Source organism: Coturnix japonica, chromosome 9 (assembly GCF_054131305.1).
Source record: "Coturnix japonica strain WE chromosome 9, WE-NBRP24, whole genome shotgun sequence".
Taxonomy (NCBI): Eukaryota; Metazoa; Chordata; class Aves; order Galliformes; family Phasianidae; genus Coturnix; species Coturnix japonica.
The window spans coordinates 5,502,248-5,521,706 of NC_140671.1; the positions used below are offsets into that span (position 1 = coordinate 5,502,248).

Sequence of the window (19,459 nt, forward strand, 5' to 3'; positions counted from 1 at the left end):
GAGTGTGGCGGTAACGAGAGCTCCGCTGCGGGCTGTACGGCCCGGCGGGGCTGCCCGGCTCGGAGTGCCGGCGATGTCTGGCTCCCGGGCGGTGGCGGCAGCTCCCGGGTGGCGGCGGCGGCGGCTCCGTGGCTGAGCGGCGGCGTTGTGCCCTTGCTGCCTTCCTTCCTGCGGCGCTGTCCCGGCCCCCTCCGGTCCGGCCGGTTGGGGATGAGGCGCTGCGGCTCGGCCACAAAGGCTCCCCCGGGGCTGCCCGGTGCTTAGCGCGGCCCCGTCCCGCTGCTGCTCCTCCGGTCCTCGGCCCTCGGGCCCGTGGTGGGGACGGGCCGGCGGTTCCCGGAGCCCCGCGGGAGGATGTCGGGGGATCCCGAGATGGATAAAGCGATCAAGGTAAGGAGCGGCGCTCGGCATCACACGCGTTGGACACCGGTGGCAGCTTCTCGGTCATCTCCATCGGTTACCCGGGGTTGATCGCTGACAGCAGCACCGAGGGATCCCTGAGCCCATCTGCGGGGTTGGGCGGGAGGAACCGGGGGGAACCAGTGGGGAAAGTTTGAAATAGGGCGCTGTAAAAGTTGTGGCTGACCCGCTCAAGGCAATGGAAGGATATTCGGGGTTATGTGGACGATGCCGTGTGTTCTGTGAGTGATGTGCACACAGTCAGTGCAGCCACCACCTCAAAGCACAGAGCTCACACCAATAGGCAGAAGCTCAATCAAACCTGAATGATAAACTAGAATCTGTGGAGCAGAGATCTCAGCAGAACGCCTGAAAGAATCAAAGAATGGTTTGAATTGGAAGAGACCTTTATGCCCCCCAGCCTCACCCCTGCCGTGTGCTGGCTGCCCCCCAGCTCAGGCTGCACAGGGTCCATCCGTGGCCTCAGGCACCTCCATGTCTGGGGCACCCACAGCTGTGGGCTCTCTTCTTTCTGAGTGAAGGATTTCACCTGACATCTGACCTAAATCTCCCCTCTTTCAGTTTAAACCTATTGCCTTTTGTCCTGCCACTATCTGCCTGTGTAAAAAGTTGATACTCCTGCTTATAAGTTTCCCTCAAGTCCAGGAAGGTCCCTGGAGTGTTCTCTTCTCCAAGATGGGACTGAAGTAAGTTCTGTGTTCAGACAGATGCCTCAGACCCAAAGTACTTTCCTGATTCTGTTCTTTATCTGAATCCCTCTGAGCTGAGAGGGGCAGGAGCAGAATCAGCGCTGTCCCTACACCCGTACAGCAGCTCTGATATAGATCTTTATATGAAATACTTAGAAACTGTTTTGAAAGTCTCCTGGATAGCTGCTTCGGCTGCACTGTGCTGAGGCTGACAACAAAGCAGGGAGCCAGTATATATCAGCCTTGGTGCTGGAGCTCGTGGTTAGGTTGCAGGCTGAGCTGTCTGAACTCTGGGCTCAGAATTCTTCCCATTTTGTTTTGTTAAAATGCAAAACCCATGTCTTTCAAATCAAACCGATCTCCAGCAGTGAAGAACTGTGTTGGACTTCTCTTGCACTGATTATTTTTTAATAGAATGAATCACAGAATGGCTTGGGTTGGAAAGTACCTTAAAGACAACATAGTTCCACCCCCCTGCTGTGGGCTGATTGCCACCCACTATACCAGGTTCCCAGGACTCGGTCCACCCTGGCCTCGGGCACTTAGAGGAATGGGGCATCCACAGCTTCTCTGTGCCAGAGCCTCACTGCCCTCATGCTGAAGAATTTCTTTCTAATGTCAAAGTTAAATCCCTCCTCTGTCAGTTTAAATCTATTGCTCCATGCCCTATCACTGTCAGAGCCCAGTGAACTTTGTAAAGATAAATCCTGCAGTGGCGAGTAATGGAGGAGGTTGAAAATGCCAACACAGGGGGTGTTTTTTGGTAGATCCTTTTGAAATTCATTTGTCTTACTAAAGGAAGCATTTATGAAGCCATCCAGGCTCTGTGACAGATAACACTGTACAAAGAGACTGCAGAGAGTCTTCGGCATGTTGTATTACCACCACTTGATCTCAGCCCGGATCCCTCAGTTCCTTCAGTTCCAGCTGGGCCAGGTCACCCAGGCAGCCCTGGGGCAGCGCTGCTGAAATAGATGTTGGTATTTTCAGAGGGCAGATTTTTATCAGGGTGTTTCAAATATTTCACTCTGTTTGGATGGGATGAGTCAGTGTTGATTTACAGCTCTGTACTGGCTCGCTGCTGGGTTTGGAGCTTCTGTTTCTGTACTAGGAGATGGAAGCAATATTGTGCATTAAGGAGAGTGTTTTTTCATTACTGGATTATTCTTTCTAAATTGTGAAGCTGCTTTTGAATGAAGGTTTGAATCTAAATAAAAATGCAGGGGGGAAAAAAAAAAGTTGGGTTTTTATTTAGAACAACAGTGAATGCCCAGAATGTGCAAGAGGAAATACTGATCTGCAGTCATTGAGTTTGTTCTTCAGGAGCTGAGAACTGCCAGATCTTATTCTCACTTCATCTGATTCTTAGGTCACGTGCTGTCCAATTCCCATTCCTCTGCCTTGTTCTCCCGACTCAGCTGAAATGGGGTTTCACTCAATAATGTTCTTCTGAATTTGTGCTTTTGCTTGGGTTGCGATGCCTTTGGTTCTCTGTGTCTGAGCAGCAGGAAACTGAAGTTGGCTTTTCCCTTATGTGCTTCTCACGAGGTAGTGAAATTTGTGTTAGTTTAATTGATAGAAGCACAAAGAAGCGTTGTCTGCTTTGTAAACAATAAAGCACTATAATCCTGTGTTCCTGGGCTTTGCTTTTTCCCCTTCTTTATTTTAAAACCCCACCAGAAATCTCCACTTAAAAACTACCTTTCACTTTTTCCTTTCAAGCTGTCATCCATGATCTATGCAATGTCTACTCCAGGTTACTTTTTCCCTTTGTCTCTATCTTTTACACTCTCTAACCCCTCCAGCTCTTGCCTTAAAGATCAGCTTTCCTCTGGCTTTGTTTCTGACCCATGTGGCTTGAGGTTTGTCCGCAGTGTGGTCAGTGGGGCCACAAGCTGTGGGTCTGCCCGTGCCTTCAGCAGCGCATCCTCCATTTATACCATGATTGGATGCTGAAGTTCTGAATGAAAATTAATGTAGGCAGAAAAATCTGACCCCCTCAAAAAAAAAACTTGCTTCATGTATGGTTGAATCTTCAATATTTTTCTATGCATTTCCTTGCTTGTTTAAGCATCTCTGGAGTCAGCTTCTGCTACCACCTCCTTTGCTTGGAGTCGATCAGAAAGCAGAGCTTTTGGGGAGCCAATTCTGAGCACGTGTGTGATTTGTGACCCCAGCATGCACACACCATTCTGCACCCAGTCTGCATTTTTCAGTGCTCCCATTTGCACCCCACAAACGTTAGGACATGTTTAAACGTGGCCACACCCGGGCTGTGTCATAACAAACCCCTGCCCTGGTTGTATGGATTTGGACAAAAGGATTATGAACGTGAGCTTGGTTCACTCTCAGACAAGCTAAAACGAGTCACACAGCAGTTAATTTGCAGTATAATGATTCCAAAGGTTTGCAAACCTGAAGAAAACAGAAGCATATTTTCCATTACACTGTATGACCAAGAAGGATGTGATAATGCTGTAAATGGGCCTTTGCAATTGATCATTTGTAGGAAGAAAGCTGGATTTAAGGGCTGGGGTGGGGGGAGAAATATCCTTTGTATGCTTTCTGTGGTAGAGCAGCAAGATCCCATTTGCTGCTCTCAATAATCCTGCTTCAGAATGCCAGGGGGAGCAGCCTCAGCAGCACAGAAATCACCTTCTGCTGAGCATTTGCTCTTAGGTTTAATTTTCCTAGGTGAAGCAGAACTGCAGAACAGGCTCTGTCTGTGCCCTGCTATCTGCAGATCAGCTGCTGAGCTGGGTGTTCGGGAAGGGCTGTAGTAATTTTGGTGGTTTTTGTTGTTGTTGTTGTTTTTTTGCTCTTTCCCCTCCCCCCGCTCCTGGAATAGGAAACCTCCATTTTAGAGGAGTACAACATTAACTGGACTCAGAAGCTGGGAGCTGGGATCAGTGGCCCTGTTAGGTAAGGCAACGCACCTGTGGATCTGCACGTAATCTCAGCTGTGCAGAAGTGAGTATGTATTTTAAGTGTGCGAGGAGCAGAAGGCATGGCGGTGTTGAAGGAGCTAATAAATATCTCTGTGCTCATAGCAGATGTGTGAGCAGGGGATTGTCTGTTGCTGGTTGTGCTGGAGTAAAAATTCTGCTCACTGTTGCCATATTCCTGAGACCAATCAGCCCCAGGGATCAGCTGTGACCTGGTGGCACTGGGAAGTGCAGCTCAGGCACTAATGTCCTCCTGCTGCCCCATCTTGCTGCTCCCATCCCAGTGTCAATGCTGGGGCCAACAGCACCGTGTGCTGCTTTACCAGCTGCTTTTTCAGCTCCTCACACAAGGCCCGGCAGAGCGTGCACCCAGCACTGGGCTTCGTGTGGCTTTGTGACCACTGCAGGAGCTGGAAACAAAGCGTGCTCCCCTTTGGGAGCAGGAATTTGTTTTCTGGTGCCTGTGCATAAATGCATGGGAGCCTGGTGGGCTGGTGAGCCACCATTTATCTTTCTGTTCAAGCAATTGGTTTCTCATCCATTTTCTGTCACTGCCTCCGATCTTTATTAAAATACCCCTTTGTTCTCGATGCTTTTTTGCTGCCTGTTCATAGGGCCCTGCCTTCTGACGTAGTTCAACTGTTAATATTAAATGGGGGGAAGAGAGAATAAGCGTGTGCAGCACGGCTGGTGGCCCTTCAAAATCAGGGTGTTCATGCAGAAACACTTGATTTATCACAGACACCATCCTCCGTGGGAGATGCTCAGGCTGGCTCTGTGTGCTTTGGGTTTTTTCATCACAAGTGGCTCTTGGGGATGAATAGAAGGAGCACATTCAGCCATTACCGCAGCTCCAAAGCGCTCCTCCTGCACTGCTGAAAGCAGAGCTTTGTGTCGGGTGCTTCTGCAGAAGGTGTTTGGTTGATGTGGAAAGCCAAAAGCTGAGGCTTTCAGCTGGGATACGGTGATGGTGCTCTGTGTATCCCATGTTACGGGCATTCCTTGTAACTACACCTCAATTTGCTTGAAGTGTCTCTTTAACGTTCTTGCTGACCAAATAATTTTGTTGCTGTAATACCAGAGTCTGCGTGAAAAAATCCTCTCAAGAACGCTTTGCACTGAAAATCCTTCTTGATCGTCCAAAAGCTAGAAATGAGGTACAGTTTTTATTTGTTTTCTGCCATCTGACACACCACAAAGGCTCTCCCTTTTGGGGAACTGCTGCAGCAATTTAATATCTGCATTCTGCAGGTCTTACAGTGCAGGATTTCTTATGTATGGTCCTCCAGGCTTGTTCCTGGAACATGGGGGTGGGGATGCCCAGCCTTTGATGTTCTGTGTTAGCTGTATGTGTGCAAGAGGAATTTTCAGAGCTCTGCCTCTGCCCCATGCAGTGTAAGATGATCAGAGCCACTTGGATGCACATCACTGCATACAGTGACATTTCTTCCCTTCTCTTTAAGGTACGTCTGCACATGATGTGTGCAACACATCCAAATATTGTTCAAATTATTGAAGTTTATGCTAACAGTGTGCAGTTCCCACATGAATCCAGCCCAAGGTAAGACTGCACAGCATGTCTCATTCCCACAGCTTGATTTTCATATCTAGGTCAAGGTATAGTGGAGTTTGCTTGCTTTTTTTTTCTCCCTCAAATCACAGTGTGGCCAAAATGAACACTCATTGTGGGTTCCAAACATGATTTCTGTACTTTAGGCTAAACAGCATTTACTTTTTCCTGTTCCTGATGCCCAGGTCTTTGCATATTTAAATAAGCTTGAATCCCTCAGTACTGGCTTTGAGCACATCTTCATTTCTGAGGTTTTGCATTGGTTCAGTCTGTGACACCTGCATTGGCTGGCAGGATAAAATATAGAAAAACTAGAAGTCGATTTCCTGAGGCTCTGCCAGTCCTCATCTCCTTGATTTCTATACTTTGTCCTTTGCAATTATGGCAGTAAAACTGTAAATTAAAATCAGGCGGTACAGCAGAGAATTCAGACTCAAAAGCATTAAAGATGACCCTCGACCTCCTGCTTCTCCCATGCCACAGACATCTCCAGCATGCAGGCAAGGACTGGGGCAGACAGGTGTAGGTGTGCTCTAAGCCAGCTCAGTTTCAGGCACTCTGCCTGCGTTATTACTCTTTAGAGGTGGAGTTGCACATTAACACATCTCAACAGCTGCCATACCCAAGCTGGTGGAAGGTGTGAGTACAGCGTGTGTGCATCTGTCTGAATGCACCCGTGCCCATGTCCATGGGGTTTGTTCCAGCTGGAGTTGGGGTCCCAGCATGAAGAACAAACCGGGGGCTCCTGGCTGGCAATCAGCAAGTCAGGTATGCTGGGAGCCAGAAGATCTGCAGACGAAATAGCTGAATGAAACAATGGCTTGGAACTGTAGAAGAAGCGAGTATGTCTCTATTTTTTGGCCTGTATCTGTAGATATGAAGTATGCATTATTAGCTTAGCAATTCTGTTCTTCTTTTTGATTAATTTGAATGTAACAAAATGCTTTTGAACAGGGCTCGGCTCCTAATTGTAATGGAGATGATGGAAGGGGGAGAGCTATTTCACAGAATCAGCCAGCACCGGCACTTTACTGAGAAGCAAGCAAGCCAAGTAACAAAGCAGGCAAGTTCACACCCATGTATGAGCAAATCCATGAATGCTAATGGCGAAAGGATTTAACAATTTCTTGGATTGGAGGGGGTTGGGGTTGGGGAGGTGGGAAAAAGAAGCTAAAATAATCCTCAGTTCTGATCCAATGATTGTTGCCTGCTTTGTTATAATCTGACAATGCTTAAGTTTCAATAGAAGGAAAGAATTTGAAGGTGTGGGCTAGTTCTGCCGTGTTGGGACCCTATTGTCTGCCATCCTTAGCAGTGGTTTTCCTAACATGGTTTACAGGACTTCACTAATGAGAACTCTTTCCTGCAGTCTTTCCCTATATGCCTCACTATTGCCCTGAAAGCATTCCATCTAGCAGTCCACAGGCTCTCACCAGACAATGCTTACTCCTGAACTCCAATTTGAGAATCATTCTTTGCTGTATCATAGACTTAGAGTTTCTTTCAGCTCTTAAATTGGGATAGCAGACAAAGACTTGTGTCCTGCATCAGTGGTTTTCCACCTGAGTTCTGTGTTTGGTTTTGTGGAAGAACTCAAGAGGACTGTCCAACTATAGCTCATGTTTTCTGTGCTGTTTGTTCTGATTTCGTCCTTCCCTCTCCATTTCTCTAGGCAACTCATTCTTGAATGTTGTGATTTTAGAGGCTCGATATTTATTACTAGACATTTTAGTGTCCATGGGCTATTTGTGGCTTAGCAGTGCGTCTGCTGTGACTAACTCATCCAGCTGGAGTAGGCAGGATGACAAAGCAGAGGGGTCTCTGTGGGATTCAGTGTGGGGAGCTCTAGTGTCAGTTCTCAGTTCTGGTGGGTTTGTTCCTTTAAGTCCAAGCTATTGGATGACTTGTGGCACCGAGCCAAAAAGCTTTATTCCATGATGGGGATAAAGGAAAGTGAATGTGAGGTGAGATTATACAGCATTTGGTGTAAATTGACACCACTGTTTATGAATATACCCAGTACCTTCAAGAACTAAAGAATGAAGCTGCCTGAGTGGTAACTGTTAAGTTGGTAACAAATACAGTAAAATACGTTGCTGAAATAGTGAGGCAAGAACTCATGTTTGACTTATGTAATTGCTGAAGAGCATGCAAGCAAGTTCAGTCACCTAAGGGCTAGGACAGCGTATAAAAGAACACTGACATGACCCATTTCACTTCTGGGAGGTGTAGTAATGCCCAAAGGCAGTCACACAAAAAGGGGTGGGAAACCCACTACAACTTAGCTTGTATTTTCTGTTTGCTTTGAGTGAAATGCAAACTGAAGAGCTTAGTGGGTTTCATCTCCTTGTCTTCATGCTTTACTGCACTGTTGCTCTGTACAGCCAGAGTTGTCTTCAATCAGAGCTGTACACAAGCAGAATTGAAAAGGTTGGGGCCTAGGCTATGTTGGCAATGTCCTTTTTAAAGCTACACTAACTCTCCAGGCTGAAGGAAGAGTTCTATAACTGCAGCTGATTTGTTGTGCCCTTTTTCAGATAGCTTTGGCTTTGCAGCATTGCCACTCACTAAACATTGCACATAGAGACCTCAAGCCCGAGAATCTCCTCTTCAAGGATAACTCTTTGGTAAGATTAAAACTCAGCATTGTGGGGGTTTTTTTGCTGCTGGATTCTGTAAAAATGGCTCAGTGGTGATTTTCAGAGTAGTTTAAAAGTGTAAACTGATATCAATGCAATATTTTGGTGACAAGAAGGAATGACTTTTGGCTTTTTGTGTTTCCATATTCCTGTGTGGTCATGGGGAAAATCCTCTCTGCACCTCATGCCATTAGGATCTTTTATATATGCAATGCAGCTGCTTTGACTGGAGCATACATACCATGCCACTTGTTTCTTCTTTCTCTTGCCCATAACCTGCACATGCAATGACCTTTTTTTGGCTCTTTCCAAAGCAGAGAAGGCAACTGCTTTGACCCAGAGTACCCAAGAGAACAAAGGTGGTTGTTGCAAAGATTGGTTTATCATCTTATATCTGCTTTGTGGGATGATAGGTGTATAAATATAAAACAGGAATACATGGGGTAAAGGTGAGATGAGTAGGAAGCACTAAGGATGTAGTAGAAAAGCTGATTTTGTAATGCAACGTCTCGTTTTAGGATGCACCTGTTAAATTGTGTGACTTTGGGTTTGCCAAAGTAGACCAAGGTGACTTGATGACACCACAGTTCACTCCATATTACGTAGCACCTCAGGTAACAAACTATTACGGTTTTAAGCTATAGGGGGATAATGACCTTTTGCTTGTGCCTTCACAATAGTCTAATTTAAAAAGCCCTTGCCATCTTATTAAAAGCTTCTGCATGCAGGAGTCTTGAGTAAATGTTTAGGAGCAACCTTTCAAGACTGAGTGCTATAGTGGGACACTGATCAGAATAGATCGTGATGCAGATTTCCCATATTGTGTGGTTGGTTTGGAAAAGTCCCTGCTTCGCAAATCCCTGTAGCTCAGGCTCATACAAGATTACATTCCAAATGACTGTGCAGAAACAATCAGGTTCTGTAAAGGCAGTTGCTTCTGAGGGCAGTGTCAGAGGTTTACCAATTGACTTTGACTTGGCCTTCTTGTCATTATACATTGAGAGATAATTTATAGTTACAGACAGGCTGGTTTTTGTAGTGGTACTTTACCCACTTAGCTGAACTTTTCCCCCATGTCGAAACATGCTGAGCCTGGCAGAGCATTCAGGAGCTGTAATAAGGCCACCAATGGGTGGATCAAACATCTTTGGCATGGGCATCATTATTTGTGGTGTCTGTAAATTGTGTGCATTTTGCAATCTCCTCCTCTCACTGCAACAGGTATTGGAGGCACAAAGGCGGCATCAGAAAGAAAAATCTGGGATTATCCCCACCTCTCCAACACCTTACACATATAACAAGGTAAGCTGTGAGACAGCCTGCAAGTCAGTGTCTTCAAAGCATTTTGTTAGGCTCTTTTTTCCCCTCCACAGATTCAGATGCTGTACACATAGTCTGTAAGTGCAGTTTGTCACCTAAGACAATAAACTTTATTGTCCCCAAATTTCACACGCTCGTGGCCAGGAGCAATAAAGTTGTTCAGGTGCCTGTGACAGCCATACATCTAACTAGGTAGACATCTCACACTGAGCTAAAAGCAGGATCTGCAGGGAACTGGAGGGAAACATCATGTTGCTTACTTTGTGGTATATGTGTGTATCTTCAGCTATAAGGAGATAATATCTTTGGGGCTGTGTGGCTTGTTCAGCCATTCTGAAGGAAGGAATAGAGTGTTCACATCTACGTTGGTATTTCTCCCCTTACATGTGCTAGGGCCAGCCTAGGTTTCATTCAGTTTACTGGGAGATCTGATACAAATAATGATCCATGCAGGCAGCTGTCTTTCTCAGTCAGGAGTGATGTGCTAAAGGGTTTGCATGTGTTTCATTTAAAAAGTACTACTTGGTCACTCTGAACTGCTTTCAGTCATAGTGGCACTGACTAGAAAGGAATAGCCTCATCCTTACCTTGCCAAGTGTGACTCACTGCAAAAGCAACTTCTGGCATAGGCCTGGTTTCCCCAAATAGACTGTGCTAAACTCCCAGGTACCCCGTCCTTCCACTGCAAGTCAGAGCCTGGCAGAAAGGCCTGTGATTCACCCTCATGATCAGCAGCTCCATCCCACAGATGTAAATTGGAGGAAAAAACACATCAGTGATTTCCTGAGTGTTTTTGTTAAGCTGTGTGTGCATTGGATCAGATGTGTGTGTTTGTCATAGTAGAGGAGGCTGACTCTTGAAAAATAAAATTTCAGGACCATATCCAGAAAGAATTTAGATTTAGACACCTGTTTCCTACTTGCATACCTATGGTCCTATTGATGCCATTAGAAAGTATCTCTAGTCACTGGAAAAACAGTAAAAAGCACGTGGCTAAATAGAAATTAAGACTTCTAGATCCATTTGACTGACACAAATACCTATGTGGGATGTCTCTGTGGCCAGAAATGAAGGCTGTGGTTTAATGACCAGTAAAAGCTGATCCAGGGGTGCTCCCTCTGGAAGGAAACAGTCACACACCTTTGAAAACCCCTTTCTGGGTCAGTGCTGATCCAGTCAGAAACCAGCCTTGGGAGCTGGGGGTTCATGTTTGCCAACTTTGTCCATGTGGCTCCACAACCAGAAGTGCAGCATCTGTCCACAGGAACATTATGGTGCTGAGCAGCTGCACAGGCTTCTAAGGATGTGCTTCAGTCAAAGTCCAGGCAGTTATGATCCCTTCTTCAGAGTGGTTGTGAACACACAGATATCCAGATTCTCTTTTTTTTTCCCCCTCTAGTATCACATTCTTCAAAAATGCCTGAATGATATTCTGATTTCTGTTCTGACATTCAGAGCCAAGGGTTCAGCTATCCTGAGAGGTAATGAATATGCAGCTCATTCTGACCTCTGACGCACTGCAGTTTCCATGCAGGTTGCCATTGCCCAGCACAGAGTCACAGGAGCACGTTCTGTAAACAACATGGCTCAAGTGCTGGAAGAGTTCAGCTTGGCAGCATGGAGTTACCTTGTGTTTGCATATTTCTCAGGAAGATTATTTCAAATACATTTTTAAACCAAAAGAGCAGGGAGAAATAGTGAGCAGGTATTATCCTCTTGAAGGAAAGAATACAACAACCAGCAGCTAAAAGGGAGCAAAATACTTAGGAAATGTTTCTGATGGAATTATGACCTTATAAGAGAGGAAGAACAAACCCACGAGGATGCTCAGATGTTCTTTGTGCTCCTGTGTCCATAGGGAATGACATAGAACATTTCACATAGGTACACTACTGCTTGTTGTAAATCACTCCCCAAAGTGATCGTTTCCTTGCTTTCAGAGCTGTGACTTGTGGTCCCTGGGTGTCATTATTTACGTGATGCTGTGTGGATACCCTCCGTTTTACTCCAAACACCACAGTCGGACAATTCCAAAGGACATGAGGAAAAAGATCATGACAGGAAGTTTTGAATTTCCAGAGGAAGAATGGAGCCAGATCTCAGAAATGGCGAAAGACATTGTGAGAAAGTGAGTCAGCTGAGGAAAATGTTGTGTTGCTTCGTGCTTATATTGAGAAATGGGAAAATCACTTGACAGTGCCTTATCACAAAGGGATTGTCTTTCCAGCGGTGGGGCGAATTGTCTGCAGCACGTACAGCTGAAAACATTCCTGTGTTCAGCACAAAAGAAGTTTGGTAAATGCTCCCCTTCCCCCCTTTTCTTTGTTCTCTGTGTACAATTTCTGATGACCCCCAAGATGCTAAAGTGCATTGTGCTTTTATTCTGTCACTGACTGCATGCCCATGAGCACTTTCCAGTTGTACATCTCCTGTGACAACGTCCAAACTCCTGTAAAACCAAAGGGCAGTTGGGTGGCTCATAGGAAGTGGCCAGTTGAGTCCATCAGTAGCTCTCCCCATCAGAGCCCTGTGAGCTAATATGCAGTTTCAAAGGAGTCTGAAGGAAAGTTAAGGTCTGTCACAAAGTGTCAGACTATGAGATGAGGTTTTCTGTGGGGTTTTTGTTCTAAATGCTGCTCAGGATCTGGTTTTCCTGCAATGCACATCTCTCATTTGAAGTATTTCAAACGTCATGATCCAGTGGTCCTATCTGAAAGCACAAATGTGACACTGATTATGTGCTGACCTCAATTATTTTTAAAAGAGTGACTTCTTGCCTTTGCATCACCAGAGGAACTGGAAGGATAAAAGCAATAGAAAGAGGAAAAAAAAAAATCAATCTGTTATACAATTTAAAACTGTTGCTGTGTTTTGTGGTGCGATGTAAAACCTCCACAGGCTTAGCATAGTTTGGAAGGGGTGCTGAGTCCTGTTGGTAGCAGCACAGGAGAGCCCAAATGTTTCAGCAGATAAAGTGCAGATTATGTTGCAGTGAAAATTCTGTTTAAACCGAGGTCAGCAGTCAGAAGGTTTCATTGTGTTTTAAAATGGCCATGAAACTCACTGAGTGCTGTTGCTTGGATTCAGTTCATTTCTCTCAATGCTCTGAGTAATGTTATCAGGACTCACTTTCTGGTCTGTCTTTTCTGGCCAAAGAGTCTGAATTTGAACTTACAGTGCGGGAGTACATTTAGAATTGATATAACTTAGGAGGAGTTTGCATTTTATTTACGTGCATGCTATTCACACAAAGGCTTGCTTCTGGAGGTCCTATTTTGCATTCAGGAGGCTGTTTCCCTTCAAGCGTGCCAAACTGATTTCTGACCCCAAGCTTTGCAAGCAGGACTGCTTGAGTATAGATGAGGACATTGAAAACTGATGGAAAAGGAAGGCGTGTGACTTGGATTAACACCGAACTGACAGCCTGTCTGACAGCATGGCCTTGCAAGTGAAATGTTACGAGCCAGCCTGTGGTCTCGCTGATGTTCTGCAAAAGTGATTTCCACTTTCTTGGTACATTAAACAGTTCTGCTCTGCAGCCGGGAAGCTGATCTGGTGTATTGTCTGATCAAGCGTGACAAACTGATCAACTCGTTCTGTTCCTAATTTAAACATTTGGAATACTTGTCAGTGCTCTGTGTGGAGTGTTAATTTTCTATTAAACACTAGTGATTATCATGGGAACGTGAGTTTATCTGCATAATCTCTTTCCAGGGTGTCTTTCCAGTAACATTTAATTCAGAGGGCTTTTCAGAGATTTCAGAATAATGTTCCTTTTCACTCTGAGTCGCTGTAGCTTGCCAAAGCATCCATTATTTGAGGCTTTTACAGAGGGGGGAAAAAAAGCAAAGGGGGTTGCCCAGTGAAAGCGGTTAATTCAGAAAACAGGTTTTGAGCTCTGAAGCTTTGCCTTGCTTTACTATGCCCAGAGCCCTTGGTCTGCATAAAGGCTGTTGTGCAGATGAGCTTTAGACATGCGTTTCTATGGTGCATAGGTCTGGATCATTTCCAGCTTGTCTGGAAGATAATTTCCCATGTGGGAAGATGTGAATATAGAGTTCAGCTGAACACAGGTATTACCAAAATGGCCTTCGGTGCCTTTCTTTATGCTGAATTGCTGATTATGACTGAATGAGCTGTGACTGCGTTAAAATATCACTGCAGCAAGGCTCAGTGAGGCTGATGGAAGGTCTAAGCTGCCTTGAGGTCAGCTGAAGGGTTTGGTTTATTAGGAATGGTTTCTTTTTTTTTTGGTCTCTTTAGTGTTTAGAGATTGCTAAGTGCTCTGATCTCACAGAGCTGCACACTGTGCATCCCCAAGGACCTCTTTATGGACTGATGGATTCCTCTCCCAGGTTGCTGAAGGTCAAACCAGAGGAGCGGCTGACCATTGAAGGTGTGCTGGACCATCCCTGGCTCAACTCCACTGAGGCACTGGATAACATCCTACCCTCTGCCCAACTGATGATGGACAAGGTTTAAACAACGTTTTGTTTTATCAAGAATGATGCACAGAGGAGCTGTCTAGCTCCTGGGCAGTTTGAGTGTTGTCTGTCATGTCGCGGCCATAGCTAACATTGTCCATTAATTCACAAAGCATAATTCTTTTCATTCCAGGCAATGGTTGCAGGGATACAACAGGCTCATGCAGAACAGCTTGCAAACATGAGAATCCAAGACCTCAAAGTCAGTCTCAAACCCCTTCACTCCGTCAACAACCCTATCCTGCGCAAAAGGAAATTGCTGGGGTAACTCTCTAAAGCTTTTTGAAAGATAAGAACGTAGGCAGCTGTGACTTTCAACATGTTACAGGTTCATTCAGTTTTAATTGTGCTCCTGAATTTCTGATTTGGTTGAAATGTTCTTTGTGCAGAAGCGGATGGTTGGAGCAAGTCATAATTGCATGATATGGTGCCTCTTCTCAGATAGGGCAGTGAGGAAGGAGATGGAAGAGTTATTGTATTATATGACAGCAGAGCAGATCCATTGTGAGAAGATGAGTCAGATGTTGAGAAGGCAACATGGGAGAAAGAATTGCTATATTTTTTAACATTTATTTACCAAAAAAAGTCAGGTAGCCTCTCTTTGCTCGGGTTACGTATTTGAAAAACAGAATGATCGATTTTGGGATTACCCTTCAATTAATTCAAATTAACATTTATTTTTCTTCATTTTCTTCATTTAAAACGGTCTCATAATGCAGCACGTTGTAATAATTAATGCTAAATTTGGCTCCTTTTCACAGCTTTCCAGACAGTGAAAGAGAGTGCTCTGCTGGTACAGTTATGCAACCAGTAGCAGACATGAGTTGCATTCAAATTGTAATTGTTCCTTCCCTGTTCTTTTGCAGCACTAAACCAAAGGATGGAGTTTACATCCACGACCCAGAGAATGGAAGTAATGATTCCAATGTGGCTCTGGAAAAGCTCAGAGATGTGATTGCTCAGTGCATTCTACCACAGGCTGGTAAAGGTTGCCACTTTTAAGAATGTTCCATTCCTAAATACAGCAGGCATTGATTTCTTTTCCTGTGCCTCAGGATCAGTCTGTGTCAGTACTGACCCTCAGTCCCAGTCTGTCTTGAGAGGGTGTTTTATGTGGACTGTAGTGCATGCATAGTGTCAGCTGCAACATGTGGAGCTGTTAAAATTAACTTCCAAGCAGAAGCATTTGCCTTCAGGCCAGTTTCTTAGCTTGCATGAGGCAAGGGGGAATAACGGAACATATTGTTTACTAAGCGCTGGATGTTGCTCGAAGGCAGACTGACAAAGCTGCTGTTGATCTTTGTTCTCCTGAACAGGAGAGAATGAGGATGAGAAGCTGAATGAAGTGATGCAGGAGGCGTGGAAGTACAATCGGGAGTGTAAGTTGCTGCGAGACACTCTTCAGAGCTTCAGCTGGAACGGTGAGGGACTCCTCTTCCCTGGAGAATGGTGCTAATGCTGGTGAATGAGTGGGAGCAGAAACCTTATTACATGGAAATGAAAACAAACTGGAGTTTGTGCTGGGCCTGGTGTAGGTTACAGCCCTTCTCCATGTGGATGTTTTAGAAAACAGGCTTGAAGTTCTGCTTTAAAATTCCTGTTTGAGGTTTAGGGTAGAGCTTTTAAAGGCACCAGGTTGTTTAGCAACTTAGCACAGATAGATCTTTACATTAGAAGCTGCTTCAGCTGGTTTCCTTCCAGCTGCTCATTACCCTCGTTCTGTTGGAGCTGCTGCCCTTATCTCTGTCAGCACAACATCTCTTCTGCTCAATTTAGGGAGGAAATGGAATTAAACTAGGCCAGCTGCTTTTGGGACCGTTCAGATGGCTCCATGACAAAACAGAGCATAGTGTCAGCCAGGTTCACAAGGCCTGGCCATGCCTCTTCCTTAATGTTTTTTTATTTTAAGAGGACACGAAGATCTTAATTCATTTTCATGGCCCTACAAATGCTGTCCTTAGTGTGTTTTGTCTCCAGCCAGCGTAGGATGCCAGCAGTAATGGCTTTCTTCCTTGTGCCCAACACCTTCTGACTACCTGTTCTTCTCCTTTCAGGCAGAGGATTTACAGACAAAGTGGATCGACTAAAACTGGCAGAAATAGTAAAACAAGTTATTGAAGAGCAGACAAACTCCCATGACTCTCAATAGCTGGAGCTTCTTAATCTTATTATTTTATTTTTTACCATTTAAGAGTTATTCTTTAACTGTAAAAAGTATTTTTATGTAAATTAATAAATCATAATTATTTCATTAAATTTCCATACTGCTTGAAAATGCTGTATAGTTGTAGATACAAAAAAAACCAAATCATTGGTACTGTAATATTTTTTTAAAACTCAGTTCCTTGAGGTATATATGATCACTTACGTACTGTTAATCGTAAGTCCCCCAGATGGGGCAAATTCTATTGTTAAAAACCATTCTTTTTCTTAATAACCAGTTGCAGAAGCTGCCTTCCATCTGCTATACATACAGCCAGCTGCAGTGACTATATATATGAAAAAGACAGCCAGTTTCTTAACACCCTGCTCAGTAAGTACTTGAAAGCAAGTGCTGTGAAATACAGACTTCATAGTTACCCTTGGCACCTAAATTCTGAGTCTTTATGTAGAGGCAACAGAATAGCCTTCTGTTCTGCTACATGACCCCAGAGCCACGGTTGGCCTTGCCAAGGCCACCTGAGTCCATATGCTAGCTGTGTTTTTCAGTTCTGATCAGTAGCTGCCTTTCTCTCTCCTGTAACCCATCTTCCTCAGAACTTCTTTATGGCCTAATGGCCATTCAGCATAAGGCTGCTCGTTTTATCATACTCTTCAACAGCAGAATCAAAGAATGTTCCAGTTACTTACATACAAGCTTTTATTTTCCTGGTGGGATCTTCTACAGACAACAGTAAGTATGGGGTCCATTTGTTTCGTCTTCAGAAGCTGTGTGTGTGTTCCATCCTATTCTTTCCTCTCTAGAAGGTCCAACACTTTGTTTCAGACTTATCCTCTTATTTGAAAGAGATCATCGTGGCAAGGGTCCTCGTGCTGCTGTGTGAACCCACAGCCATCCTTCTCTCGTGTCACCCTCTGGAGTCATAGCTCCTCATCTCTTCGAGGCCTTCGAGCTCCTCCTGGTGGAGCCACAGATGCAGGGCTGCTCCTTGACACACGTCCTCATGCTGCCCAGACTACGAGGCTGTCCAGGGCAGATTCTTACACTATTTTGGAACATTGGCTCCAAAAGCTGCTTTTTTTTGTTTTATTTTATTTTAAATGAAACAAACAAGTGAAAAGATTCTGTACATATTTCTAGTTTTCTACCTTCTGACACTTTTCTTTCTCTCGAGACTGGTCGAAGGCTTTTTATAGAGATATTTTGGTAACAAACACGTGCAGACATTGAATGAGTTTGGTCTGCAGACTGAAGTGCCAATTCAGGGCTATTAGTAATGACTCTTGAACATTATTGTTATATTTCATAGCTCGTTCATTTTGGGTTTACATTTACAAACTTGAGCCATGGATCTCCCAGTTTCCTCCTATGGCAGTCCAGCCTCCTTTTTTGTCTCTTTTCTATAACAGACTTCCTTGTAACCTTTAGCTTGGATGGCAAACCACTGTCTGACTCTTTCTATACAATTTTGTAAGCAGTAACTCAGTTTTTCTACATGAAGGAGATATTTCATTTCCCATTCTTCATCAGCACCTTATCAGCTTTGTTTTAATCCCACTGACAGTTTTCCAATGCCTGATTTACTGCAGAATGAGAACCACAGTCCCTAAGTTAACCATCACTTTCTCTGATGGAAACAGGGAGTTTTGGCATAAGCCAGAATTGTACTTCTGACACTACATGGAATATTTGTGTACTGACATGCATCGATGACAGCTGTAGGGAATTGGCAGGAGATGAGCATCTGTCATTTCTTGATCTTTCATCAGCAAGTTTGTAGGCCATGTATGCATTTCTGTCCTTGTCCTAAATACCAGATCATGTCAACATCCGCACAATCTTGAAATGTAAAGATATTGCCTTTATAACTTGAAATCTGTCTTTTATTTGGGAGATATTTCATTGTGTGGGAACTTCTAAGCATGGCAAATAAATCAACAAGGAAATCACTAGGAATAGGAACACAGAAAATTCCCCACGTAAGCACTTTGCAACCCTGCCCTCCGAGGAGGAAAACGCTCTGGCACTTTCTTGGGAGCCAGAACTTCCATGCAGAGACATGGATCAGTTTGTAGCTATGCCATGCCACAGCCTGATCAGCTCCGAGCAGCTTGGGAGCATAGATAGGAGTAGGACACTGGGACAGGATTGTTCTGTGACTGATTTGGTGCTAAAGACAGCAAGGCTTGTATGCTGGTGTTTGATGCTCTGTAGAGATTGCTTCAGCCTGTGTTGTACTACCAAGAGCTTAACCTACTGCTGCTTTACAGCGGGCTGTGAATATTGTAAATACCTTGAGATGGAAGGGTTGCGTGGGAACAAAGATGGCATTCTTTGTAAGAAACACTAGAAGGAAATGGGGAAGCCGCATCGTTGGGTTGGTTGGTTTGTTTTCCTAGGGTTTTATTTAAGAGAAAAGTCTCAGAAATCATTTGACTTTTTCAAGACTTTATGTATATCTGACTTCTCCTGTGACTTGATTATTTAAGATGTATGTATTAAAAGGTTAGAGAACTTGACTAGAGAAAGATTGGAAATAGCAACATGTTAAAGTTTCTCTGTCAAACCTTCACGTTTTTCGTTTAGAAACCTGAATCTGTCCTCATCTACCACATTCAACTCCTGTGTATGAAAAACGTTTGCGTTTCTCCTTTTCAGTGTTACCTGTAACATGTTCGTTTATTTCTGATCAGTATTATATTGTAAATATTACGCATCAGTGTATATAAATGATTTTACTAAAATTATTAGCGGCCTCTTTTGTTTGGTCCCCAAGTCCCTTTAGGGCTGAAGGGATCACCGTGCTCCTGGTGACACCCTGAGCCTTCCCACATCCCCCCCTGCCCTAGCTGCAGTGCTGTGAAGCTTTGCTTTTGTATCACTGCAAGAACGAGAAAAGAAGGTTTTACCCAGCCTATAAATTCATGTCCTCCAAAAAGCTTTAACCACTGGCTGCCATCAGGTGGCAGCAGGACATCCCCAGTGCTCTGGGTTAACCCCGTTAGGGGAAACAGGATTTTTTTCTGGTAGCTGCAGCTTCCAGGGATGGGAGGGATGAATCGTTCTGTGCTGCTGCAGTAGCACTTGGTGCTTCATGACATTTCACCCCCTGTTAAAATCTGACAGCTGCATTCTGACAAGAGCATTCCCCGGTGCAGGAGCAATGTGCTGCCCTACTGCAGGTGAAGCAGTGCAGGGACCTTTGGAAGGGCTGGCAGCTGGTGGGAGCCC

At 44.6% G+C, this 19,459-nt stretch overlaps 1 protein-coding gene across 3 annotated transcripts; it reads left to right on the forward strand.

Annotated features, from left to right (window-relative positions):
• Positions 1-61: 61 nt before the first annotated feature.
• MAPKAPK5 (MAPK activated protein kinase 5) lies at positions 62-18,975 on the forward strand. Of its 3 annotated transcripts, none has more exons than XM_015877786.3 (14): positions 62-390; positions 3,958-4,031; positions 5,136-5,211; positions 5,518-5,615; positions 6,579-6,687; positions 8,162-8,251; positions 8,782-8,877; positions 9,485-9,565; positions 11,524-11,711; positions 13,939-14,059; positions 14,201-14,331; positions 14,934-15,055; positions 15,384-15,488; positions 16,122-16,323. In XM_015877786.3, exons 1-14 carry the CDS (start codon positions 355-357, stop codon positions 16,214-16,216), a joined length of 1,422 nt encoding a protein of 473 aa, XP_015733272.1. In that variant the 5' UTR covers positions 62-354; the 3' UTR covers positions 16,217-16,323. The 3 variants fall into 3 exon arrangements, with proteins under 3 accessions (XP_015733272.1, XP_015733273.1, XP_085412038.1); XM_015877787.3 differs by having other exon boundaries at positions 14,934-15,049; XM_085555912.1 differs by lacking the exons at positions 62-390; positions 3,958-4,031; positions 5,136-5,211; positions 5,518-5,615; positions 6,579-6,687 and having other exon boundaries at positions 8,113-8,251; positions 16,122-18,975.
• The last annotated feature ends 484 nt before the right edge of the window (positions 18,976-19,459 follow it).